The following is a 12,342-nucleotide window of genomic DNA, read 5'->3' as shown; positions in this document are numbered from 1 at the left end:
GCGGCGGCTTGGCGTCGCGGCGGTGGCGGGGCTGGAGGAGGGGGCGAAGGAGGCAGCAGGGGCGGCCTCCACTCCGGCTGCCCTGAGGGGAAGGAGCCCCCGACCATGGAAATCGAGAACATCGTGGCCAACACGGTGCTGCTGAAAGCCCGGGAGGGTGAGTGAGAGCGGAGGGGGGGAGGAGGAGGAGGAGGCGGAGGGCGAGGCGAGGGCTGCGGCGGGACGTCCGGGGAGAGGAAGAGGGGCTGAGGTGAGGGGAAGAGGGGCCGGCGGGGAGAGGAAGTGATGGAGGAGGGGGAGAGGGTGGGGAAGGAGCGAGGGAAGGCTGCGGGCGGCGGGGACCCCCGCGGGTGGGGCGGGAGCCGGCCTCGCAGCGCTGCCCTTGGGCACCTGCACCGGGCTGCCGGGCCGAGCGGCGGCCCCGGAGCAACCTTTCCCTCCGCCTTTCGGGCTCCTGCTCCACAGGAGGGTCTCTCCGGATGTATTCGGGTCGTTCATCTGTAGCTCTCGGTTTACTTATGGATGTGTATGTGCGTAAAAGCGGGCTGGGGTTTCTCTGGAAGAGCCTCACGCTTTATCTTGTGTAAGTTCTTCTCTGTGGTGAACGCTGTTGTGTTTTGCATTAATGTAACGTTAGGTGTGTTGTTTTCCGTTGGGTTAATGCTGACAGGCTCTTCCACACAGCACCCTTCTTGAAGGCTTCTCTCTGCTAGCAAACACTTCTGATAGATACAAGACTTCATTTAGCTCTTGGCTGTAGAAAAAAAAAAAAGTCCCGGAGTATGATTGTACAACTGCTTTTTCACATAAAAAACTGTCCATTAAATGGCCACTCAGAAGACTCTCCAGATAACTTCTGTGCTTGGTGTGGAGTCTGTTTTCCAGCTATGAAACGTGCATATTCTTTTTGGATTGGATCCTATTTTTCTTAATTGCATTGCGAAGTCCCATTAGTTCAGTTGAGCTGTTTAAAGTGAGTAAGAACAACAGAATCTTCCCCCTGTATGTTTTGCAAGTTACTCCAACTCTAAATGGGTTTGGCACTTACGCCATGTGTGTATCCAGTTAAATTTGCCTTAAGCAGCAGGAGAGGAAAATCAACTTTTTGGCTTTGAAGTGGGGTTTAAAAACCAGAACAGCGATCGCAGTTTTGGGCTATTTCCCAACCTTTGCTGAAAAGACCACCTCAGACTCGAGGGCATGTTTTGGCTGGTTCCACTGACAGTACATGTCTGTGGTGGTGCTGCCTGGCTTTGGAGTTTGCATTGAAGGGATCTGAGAAACGAAGGGAAAGTGGAATCTGGCTCCAAGCTTTACTGTGCCCAAAGCCTCACCACAAAGAGCGGAGTGGTAATCTGGAGCTGCTTTTAAGTGGCTGCTTAATGTCAGGTTGCCACTTTAGTTAAGGTTTCACTATGTTTAAAGTAAATTACAGTGGTAGAACTGACCAAACAAGATATTTCAATGAAGTAAATGAAACTCTGACAGCAGCTGATGTGAGGATCGGTTCTACCTGGTGTGAAACTTTTAAAATAGTTGTGTGCCTCCAATTGGCCTTTTGTGTAAATGTTCTCAAGAATATTATTTCTGGCTTTGAAGCTCCCAAACTCCATTGACTGACTGGCTGAAGCTCTCTTACATGTCCAGGTCTGTGCCCATCTACTTGGGGTGCTTTATATATCACATTTCTTCAGAATGCTCCCTGAAATGAAATTATCTTCTGTCTGTTGTGCTCCAGCTAGGCTGAGAATGGCTGTTTTGCTCCTGTCAGGACCATTCACAAAAAGTCCCTGTCCCAGCTCTAGTGTGACATGCTCTGAAGGAAGGAATTTGCAAAGGTGAAGTAGTTTATTTCAGTAAAATACATTCTTTGCTAACAGGGCCTTACAAGTAGGGCAGAAAAGCAGACTTTGGATTGTCTTCCTTACCACCTCCATAATATCTTACTGTAAAGTGTATGGGGAGGTGAGAGAGAGTAGAAAAATACAGAATTACTGTTTCTCATGGAAGTAGGTAAAATAACAGCTTTACTGATTTCCACGTGTAGGCTTGATGCATATCAGTAAATCCTTTTCCCAATTCCTCAGCATGTGGAAGACCTGATAAGAGTGTTTACCTGTGTTTCAGTTGTATAAACAAAAGTGATAAGATAGAAAGCACTGTGCTCTTATTTTATAGTTACTGGGGCATGCTGAAAGAATTAATTTAGGCTTTATGGTCTAACTTAATATTCCTTCATAATGAAGTAAGTAGGGAAAACTGTACCCTTGAAAGCATTTTACTGAGTCTTTCAGCCCTATAGGTCTATTCTCTTCCTTTTGCAAATACGGAACCTGAATTAAGTGTGTTTGGCACTTATCATCTGGTGAGGCTTAATGACAGTTCTGTATTGCCTGGTAAATAGTGCCACATCTAAACAAATCATAACCAAGCACTTACACCAGACCTGACATTCCCTGTTGTGGTCCCAAATCTCTTCTCTAGTTTAGGTGCTTGTACTTCCCCACATGAATGTTGTTTGCTTGTTGCTATTCTCTAAGAGGTTTGTTTGTATGTTTTTTCTATTTTAAAATCAATTGTTTTAATATAAGCCTGTAATTTTCCAATAATGACTTATAATGTATCTGTAGCAACTACAATACTTCTTTATGAGAAGAAGGAAAGCCGTGAGGATTACTTACCTGCTTTTAATGACTTTGTAAATAATCAAATGCCAGCTATGCACGCAAGTGTTAAAGGTAGCTCATAGTACGTCTCTACTACCAGACTTGGTGATAACACAGAGCCCCATGGTGCTTTATGGATGAAAGATTGAGGAGTCAGGAGCCATAGTGGGAGTTCCCTTTTCCCTCCTCTTTCTTCCAGCTGACCTGCTTGTGCTGACTGTGCTGCCTGCAGTGGGATTTGCCTCCAGGTGAAAGCTGAGTGTGAGGTGTTCTGGGATTCCCTGGCCCACTTTCTTAAGATAAGAGAGCTTCTGTGCTAATCCAGCTCCTGGTCCTCATCTTGATTTTTGTGGGAAATCTGTATGAGAGAAAGAAAAAGAGAGAAGTACTTCTAAAGATGAATCCTGTGGTAGAAGAGCACAAGTGAGTCAATTAAAAAAAAAAACAAAAAAAAACAAAAAAAAAACCAAGAGATTAAAAAAAAGCAAAGCTGAAGTTGATCTTAGGAGCACTGTTGTGCAGGAGCTGAGATACAGAAAACAGTTATGTGACAGTGATGTATGAGTTGTGAGATAGTAATTCTCCTTTTGTTATTTCTGTACACAGATTTTTGTGTGTTAAATAAATAACATATAGCAACATACATCTGAATTTTGTGTTAGAGCAGAGGAATTAATGCATTCCTTTTTCCTCTAGCAGAAACGGTTTTGAAATTATTTGAAAAGATGCTACAGAATTTATCCCAGAATTTTATACAAGAAAGTGTCCAAATAATAAATAGACTCCAGGTTATTCTGAGAGAAACGTTCAGTGAAAAAAAGCATTTTTCTTATTTCATATTCACTTTTCTCTTTATACTGGTAGTTCTTATTTTTCACAACCATTTCAGTCATTCCCAGTAAATCTTCTGAGTAGATCTGTAGCCCCACACCCACTTCAGCATCCCTCATGCGGTGTAATGTTTTGAAAGAAATCCATATTTTAAGCAGTTTAAGAGCCTTCCTTTTTCATTGCCTGAAGAGCTCATCTCCAAAGATACTTCTGGAGGGTAGATCCCTAGTTCCTTTGAAGTCAGTGGCAGCTTACTTCAGGTGGGGATCCATGCCAAGAGTACGTTTCAAATGTACCTGATCCATTTGCATCCACTTGAAAGTACATTTCTAGCGGCCTGGTCAGAGCGGTATGCAAATGTGAGCTGAACCTGCTGTTGGGTGTGTTATATCCTATATGTCATGTTTAGTTAAAGCAGATTAAGATTGTACCTCAATCAGAAGCTCTTGGTTGTATTGGTTCAAGCCTGTGATGGCAGAATGGGGTCAAGTGGTTTGTAGATAGCTGAAAGCTAATCTAGGATGCAGAGATTCTTATGGTGGGTTTGTTTTATTATTATTATTGGTTTTCTTCAAAAGGAATTTTCCAAGCATTAGCAAGTTCCTGCCCACTGGTAATCATTGGGTGCAGCTCCAAGATGGAAGTAGCAGGAACCTTTCAGGAACCTTTCAGTAACAGTGTAGTCGCAGTTAAAGCTGATCTTGAGGAGTCTTGTTTTTGGATTGAAATGTATTGATTTAGCTCTGCAGAAGAAATAAGCAGTCCACTCAAATTGTGTGTTTGGTCTGTCTAGGTTTAAAAAAAAAAAAAACCTGAAATAATTCTGCAAGCGAAGTAATTCTTACTTATGCTTGCAGTAAAAGATATTAATTCATATAGTACTGATGACACACAGGCAGATGTCCTGTAGTGTAGATACTTGAAACTTGGAATAAAATTCTAAGTAGATTACTTTGTTCACTGCAGCTTGACTATCTAAAATGTACGGTTATTCAAGGACTGTGGGCAAGTGGGGAACAGAGGTGTGCTCATACCAGGATTTCACTCTTCAAAGTCCATTCACTAGTAGCAAATGCAGATCTTAACGCGAGTGCTGTGAGTTTTTGCAGTTGCTGTTATTCCTGTCTGTTCTTCCCTTATTTGCCTCTTGCATTCTATTGCACTCCCTTATTGCATTGTGTTTTAAATTGCTGTAAACTCATTGTGGCAGGAAACATGTCTTCCTGTGTTTGTACAGAATTATGCACAATGTCTGCCTTTTTGTCCTTTATTAAACGAACTGTGCGAAGAATGCATGTGGGCATATTGGAATCTAAATAATTACATTTACTAAATAAACATAACATGAGAGGTCTCTTGATACGCACTGCTGCTTGGGTTGTTTCACATGTAGCAGTAGTAACTAGAGGATTCGCAGTCTGCTGAAAGGAGTTTTGATTCTTTCCCTTTTAATGCAGTCCTGAGATCAGTGCGTACTGTTGTGATAAAGAACCCTTCCTTGTTCATCAAGAGTGCTCTGTAAAATTGGAGTCTTCTTACTATTGTTATTGTTGTTTTTTTCCCTAGCAAACTGTTCACTGAATTACTAGATGATCTTAAAGGTCCCTTCCAACCCAAACCATTCTACAATAATTGTTATAGACTTGTTACTATGTTGTTTGACTGCAGGGTTAAATGGATAAATTCCAGCTCAGCTTAGTTGCATTTATTTGAGTTGGTACAAGACTTTAATAGATCATTGTTGAAGAAAGGTAGAGACTGTTCAACATGTATGCACTGGCATTCCATAACATGCATGTGATTGCTGGAATTGTATACAGGGCTTATGAGAAGAACCATTTCAAATGGTTCTAGCCTTGGAAGCACCAACTGATGTTACATACAATCTAGATGCATATTTTTGCAGCTTGATACGTGTGATTGTAGCTGCTCACAGTGTTACTGCTCCGGCAGTCAGTTGTGCAAGAGCACAGAAGGCTTACCTCTCTGGAATCCATCTCAAGGCATTTGAATACAGATGTGTGAGGAATATTTTTTTAAATGTTGTAACAATCTGTGGGTATCTTTTAGGTGTTTATGTATTGATCTACTTCAGTTTTTTTCCTTCTGTTGGTGGTCAGAGGTGCCTTGGCCTTTATAATGCTGAAGAGTTCGGTGCCTTCCTTGCCCTGAAACCTGAGTTTTTAGCTGGAGGATTCAAGTATACTTGCTGAAGTAAGAGCCAGCCAGATACATGTATTGTACTTCTGCAGAAAACCTTTTTTTTTTTTCTTTCTTAAGCTTACTAGAAGATGCCACTTCGATAAACCTGGTTGTTAAGCAGCAGACTGGCTTGTATTTGCTGAGCCCTCAGTCCCTTGACAAAGGACCTACTCCATGGAGGTGTGGGTACCCTGCAAAGCGGGGCTGTGTGGGCTGCCTCTGGAGCTGCAAGCATTTCAGTGAAGTGATGTGTGTGAACTTGCCTCCTAGCCTGAGTCAGCAGCAGTCTTTTATGCTTTTAGTGTTTACCATTCTGATCTGAGGACCTGAGGTGTTGGTTCTGTGGTGTTCTGTGCCTTCAAGGTGAATTTTGCACAGTAAAGGCATGCCATCCAGTGGATTGATTAACATGCAGTGTTTACAAACAACTTGGTAGCATAAGGCCTTCATTGAGCTTGAGTATTTTGATTCTTTAGTGAAAGGCTTCAATCCTTTGATAAACTGTTTGGAGGAAGATGCAGCTGTGTGTAGGAGGGGGCTTGAGTTCACAGCAATTTAAAGTCTTGTAGGAAACTTGCCTGCATCTTGCTGTGGGACAGGCTTATTATAAGGATCAGTATGTACCTGGGTTATTCTCACACATCTTGCTGTAGCTGATGTAGAACTTCCACATCAGGGTTGGTTTTTTTTTTTTTCATTTTCCATTGAACTGCTTAAATGATTTATAGAGCTAAGGGCTCGCTGTGGGTCCTTGATGCAGTTGTGTGCTCTCAGAGTTCATCTGGGTGTGACCCAGCAGGAATTTCTTAGCCAGTATCTGACAATCTGGTTTGTGGAATGAGTTTTGCAAGAATGGTGTTGTAGCAATCACACCCCTGGTGTGCTGTGTGCTTCTCAACCAAAGCGATGCTTTGCTTGTCCTTTGCAGGCTGGGAAGCTGAAGCTGGGTGGCTGCAGAGCAGCTCAGTGGTAGAATGTCAGTGGCAATGAGCTGCTGAATCTTATCACATACAGTCTGTGTGCTTTGATTAGCCAAAGACAGGACAATTCTTCTCATGATCTTTGTTCTGTAGGACAGAATTCAAGTTTTCTATCTCTGTCTCAAGGAAGACTGGCTAATGATGTTCAGTGCGCGTTGTGCTCAGTGAAATGGAAGCCTCAGTGCAAACCTTGTCTGTAAAGAAGATCACTGTGGCAAGTCTATCCAATGACTTGAAGAACATTCTTAATTGTCTAAATGTATTTCCACACCAGATTACTTTGTTTTGCTGCAGCAGGTTCTTTTTTGGCAATTATTTGTGCTTTTACTGCTGAATAAGCCAACCAGCTTATGTGTTTTTCAGCTGTTACTTTGAAGATTTAAAAAAAAAAAAAAAAAGTTGAAAAACTGAAAGCAAATTAATTTTCATATAACTAACTGAATTTATCATGTACTTTTTTAAGAGGCAAAAACATGTGAAGAAGTGAATGCTGAAATTCTAGCTCTAACAAGTAAGTAGCGTAGGAGAAAACAAGTTATTACTTATGTATGTGAAAATACAAATGTAAAGTTTCCTCATTGTGTTGCTGCATCCACCCTTCTTTTTATAAAAGATGAGTCGCTGTAATTGCTGGCCAGAACGGTGCAGCTTGCATCTGAAAGAGAAAGAGTGGTAATTCATCTGAAACACGTGGGTTAACCATAAAGCAGGCTGATCTAATGGCTTTCTTGCTGCTGTGTTGCGAAGCGAGCAGTTGGTCTTTCGTCTAGAATGAGGTTCCAAATAGAAGCTCTGTGTGAAGACACTCTTAAAAACCACAACTGTTACTTGACTTGACTTGACACTTGTTTTAAATTACCTCAGGAACGGGAAAGTGGTTTTGTTTTCTTTTTCTTTTCTTTTTTTTTTTTTTAATTGGGGAATAATATGACAACTAAATTGACTTACTGGGTAGCATTTACCAGAAGAGGCGATCTTATCTGTGGGCGACACATGCATCTGAGCACCTTCTTTAAATTACTGAGTGGTAAAGACTTTTCCTTCTTATTCCCTTTAAATCTTAAGGTCAGTGCAGAGCAGAGAGAAAACATTTATTTATTTGATTCTGATGTATCATTAATAAAGTTCTCTTTATTGAATCACAGAACAGTTTGGTTGGGAAGGGACCTTTAAGTACATCTAGCTCCAACCCTTGCTGTAGGCAGGGATGCCTCCCTCTAGACCAAGTTGCTCACAGCTCCATCCAGCCTGGCCTTGAATTCTCCCAAAGAAGGGGCATCCACAGCCTCTCTGTGCAACCTCTTCCAGTGTCTCACCACCCTCACAGTAAAGAATTTCATTCTTATATCTAGTCTAAATCTATCCTTTTCCAGTGTAAAGCCATTTCCCCTTGTTCTGTCGCTTCATGCCCTTACAAACAGTCCCTACCCACTGAATTCTAGAAGATGGTAAAAACTGTACTAGAGTGTATGGTCTCCTGCAGAATGAAGTTCATAAAGGTCATGTAGTGACCAGCTTGCCAAATATTTGTGGTGACACATAGCAAGCAATCTTTTGTGTGTTGGATTTGAAGTATAATGCACAAATTCTTCTTTTAGTACTATTTTTCATTAGTCATGCTTCAGAAAATGACTTACATGTATATCTTGGTTTGGTTTTGACTACGCATGCATCACAGTTTGGTTTTATTTTTTTCCAAGTGCTATGAATTTAGGTCAATTTATCTTTCTTGGTTCTATACCCACCATGCTGTGTCATGCACAAATGAGTCTGTGTTAGCATGATTTGGGCATTGTTGGAATAATCTGGGCATGGTTAGTGGTGTGGTTAGAAATCAGGTTAATGCTTCAGAATAATGTTTTTTTCATGCTCCTGTATCGATTTATACCCTGTCCTTTTCTGTTTGGTGTATGTGTACAGGCTGTCAGAGTTTGGTATTCCTCGATTTTTGTCTGTGTTCAGTTCTGTTAGAAGTGCACCTTTGCTCTGAATTGTTGGGGGTTTTTTTTGTTTGTTTGTTTGTTTTTTGTTTTTTTTCCAAGCATAATAAACTATTTTTCTTGACCATCAAAAATACTTTGTTGAAATGATAGGTGTTTGCTTTAATGATGCTGGTAATATCACAACTTCAACTTTCCTTCTGGTACTGCAAAAATACACACAGATGTATCTGTGTTCTAAAGTATTTCAGAAGGTGAAGGACTTGCAAAGCAACGTTAGGAAATGAGAGTGCGGAAATGTTAGGAAATGAGAGGTTTTTAGGCAGTAAGTATCAGTTCAGAGAATCTCTACAAGCCAGCTTTTAAGGTTTTGTGTTTCTAATTCCTTATCTGTTGATTTTGGAATTGAGGATGTCGTGTTGCAGCAGCAACAAAATGACCAGCAGTCTCAGCACAGATCAAGTGTGTTTTGCTATGAACTAAGGTCCAGTGAACTGCAACTTTTTGAGCTGCTGTGACAGCACTGGTGGAACTAAGATGTATACTAGAGGGCTCTTTTATCTGTTTTATTATTCTGAAGGTATTAGTTCCTTTCTAACGATTTAGACTTACCAGTACTGTTTGCTGCCTGGTTTCTATTCAGGTTACACAGGGTAACTCCCTTCCTCTCTCTCCCATTGTGGTTAACAGTATGTATTGCTTTGGTGCAGTTAGAAAGTGAGTTGGTGTTTTTGCTGCTATTCTGTCATGTGGAAATGCATCTGGCCGTATCGTTTAACAGAATCTCTTAGAATATTCTGCAGCACAAAAATTTGTCTTCCGTTGAAATGTTTTGCAATGAGAAATTTTTCTGTTCCTGTGTGCGTGCTGCTGTTTTGAGAAGTGTGCTTATCTTCTCCAAATGCTTTTGGCCTTTTCAGGTCAAAGTGATGTGTAAAATTTCAATTTGAACACAGAAAATGGTTCTCCATAATGCATTAGCTTCCTAATTGGAAAAATACTGTAGATTTTTAAAATCAGTTTAAAACTGGTACTGAAACCTGAAGCATTGAAGAGGTCTGGATACTACAGCAGTTAAGTTTTGTCTGCTATCATGTCTTCACTAATGATCTATTACTATTATTACCTTCACTGTTCTCAAAAAAGTGCAACTTGTTTATCTAAGAATGTATTTTAAAACATATTTATTTTATTCCATGACTGTAAGGATTTCTTTTCTTCACCAAGGTTGAGACATAACTCCCACATTTTTTTGTTTGTTTCTGACTTTACTGATATTTGCAATTCTCAAAATTTGTATTCACTTTTTCTTTGCGAAGTTTCGTCATGTGCACAGTTAAAATGCAAAATCTTTCTGTTGCAAAAAAACCAAAAAGAACAAAAAAACCCTGTACTTCTAGTACTTAGATAAAAGTTCCTCTATGTCAAGTTTGTTACTGGCTTGGATATCCTCGAAGATGAGGTTTCTTTTCAGACAAGAAAGCAGTTGGACAGATCATGACCTGATGTTATGCTGTCTAGAATTGAAACATACTCTGAAGTCTTGTTTTACACTGATTTTTGCATTTTTTTCTTCTAGGCAAACGGAGTGGACGTAGTAAAAAATGGAGGGAGATGCTGAAGTTGCCGCCTGTTAGTCAATGTGAAGGTATTAGATGCTCAATTGGTGAGTGTCCTGTAGAGCAGTGTGAGAAGGAAAGGTAGGAGTATGCTGCTGTTAAATGGGAGACTGCTGTCTTGCTTTCAATGTAGATTAGAAAAGAAATACCAAAAAAAAAGAAACCTGCCACAGTTGTAAATGAGCATTTATGAAAAGATACAAGCTGTATCATAGCTCTGTATTTCTTAAAAGAAACTGCTCGTGGAAGATAAATTCACAAAACCATGAGCTAAAAAAGGAAATCCTTATTGTAGTCTGAATGACGTGTAAATATCTTCTTTCTTTTGTCTTAGTCTTGTAGTAATTTTCTAATCTGTTCTGTTTTTATTCTATGTTCCTTCTTTGCAGTAATCTTGTTTGCTTTGGCATTGCTGTTTCAGAGCATTCTCTATTTCTGACCTTGTCCTGAATGAAACTTCAGCGAAGCATTCGATTTTTGTTATTTCTAAATGTGAATAGTCTATAATAGACAAACGTGCTTGGAAGAATGTTTAAGTATTTGGGGAATAATTGCAACTCTTTTCGTTGCTGTCATTGTTATGGGAGTAAGATCTTGCTATGGGAAAAGATAAACATTTATTTCTCATCTTTTTCTCAGAAAAAGATTATAACCAGCTTTGTGACAAGCAGCCGATAGGAAGACTTCTCTTCAGGCAGTTCTGTGATTCCAGACCAGACTTGAAAAGATGCATTGAATTTCTGGATGCAGTGGTAAGCAGTGAGAACTTAGACATAAATAAAAAAGTTTGGTGGCGGTTTGGGTTTTTTTTTTTTTTGACATAAAGTTTGAATTTTTGTATGAATTTTGGCTGAGATAGAATTGATTTATTTTTGTAGTAGCTTTAGATCGTATGTTTTGGATTTGTGGCCAAAACGCTGTTGGTAAGACACATATCAGTATTATCTATCTGATGTTTATACACCATCAAGGTCTTCTGTTTGTCAGTCTGCACCACCAGAAAGTAGTCTGGTGATGCTCAAGAAAGGAGAGGCACCTGGGAAAAGTGACCCAGCAGAGAGGAAATTGTTTGCTCTAAAATCTCTGCAGTTCTGGCATGGTCAGAAGTATAGGCATGATGGGATCATGCTGTTGTCTTCTTGAACCTGAAAGGGTGTGTTTACAATAAGTGTAACTTATGCAGACTTGAAAATGTTGCTACTGCCATGGAAGCCCAAGACTGGTCAGACATTGCTAATTGTAAAAATATACGGAGGTGAGTATCTAGGGAACTGTGGAAGGAGGGAAATCAAATTCTAGAGAGCAAGGGAAAAGGAAGTGCTTTGGCTTGATCCGTCTGCATTTTGGTATCTAACTGTAAAGAGTGAGGGGAAAGAGGAAGTGTGCCCACAGCCATGTTTGGTAAAAAACAAAACACAACCTCACACTGCATCCACATGGGGGAGGAGAACACAGTGTGTAGAGTATGTGTGTATACAACTGTCCTTAGGAGAAGAGTGTATAGCAGATCAGAGCATTTATTCTGTGCATTTCCCTCATAATTAAACCAAGGTCTGTGAAATACAATACGAAATTGAGGTTGCTGTCAAAATAACAACTTTCCCACTCATTTTTGTTCTAATTTATGTTCAGGGACCAGATGATTGAAGATAGAAGTAGGGAAGTACTGCTGCTTACACACACAACAATTTACACTCTGAGAATGTGAGATGATCCTGAAAGATGCAGGGTGTAAGGAAGCACACGAGGTTATTGCCATGCCCCCACTTCTGCATATCTCCCTTTTTCCTTCACACTTGGTCAGCTTAAAGAAACTTTTGGTATGAAATGAGAAGTAGAATTGCCTTCTATTTGTGGTCATTTGGTATCCATTTTCTTTTATAGAATCCCAAATAATATTTATTCTAGTAAAATAAAAAACATCTTATTTTCATTCTGCGTGATGACTGACAGTAGTAACTGTTTTCCTCTGGTCAATGAATCTTTGTGCAATGAGGCCTGTATTCCCGGTACATTTCGCCATCATTTTGTGACTCTTAGCAGCATTTTCTAGCACCAAATTCCAGAGACCAATTTGTCACCGGTATACATAGAATGAAATAAA

At 40.2% G+C, this 12,342-nt stretch overlaps 1 protein-coding gene across 1 annotated transcript in view; it reads left to right on the top strand.

The window, feature by feature from the left end:
• Nucleotides 1-105: 105 nt before the first annotated feature.
• GRK4 (G protein-coupled receptor kinase 4) overlaps nucleotides 106-12,342 on the top strand; it is a gene marked incomplete at both ends in the record, with an annotated part of 29,988 nt that continues 17,751 nt past the window's right edge. The window contains 3 exons of the mRNA XM_079534531.1: nucleotides 106-157; nucleotides 10,199-10,285; nucleotides 10,878-10,990. Coding sequence (XP_079390657.1) covers nucleotides 106-157; nucleotides 10,199-10,285; nucleotides 10,878-10,990 — 252 coding nt within the window. The remainder of the gene's footprint in view (nucleotides 158-10,198; nucleotides 10,286-10,877; nucleotides 10,991-12,342) is intronic.

The sequence above is a fragment of the Tetrao urogallus genome (assembly GCF_951394365.1).
Source record: "Tetrao urogallus genome assembly, chromosome: 4".
Lineage (NCBI taxonomy): Eukaryota > Metazoa > Chordata > Aves > Galliformes > Phasianidae > Tetrao > Tetrao urogallus.
This window is presented reverse-complemented; position numbering and strand designations above follow the sequence as displayed.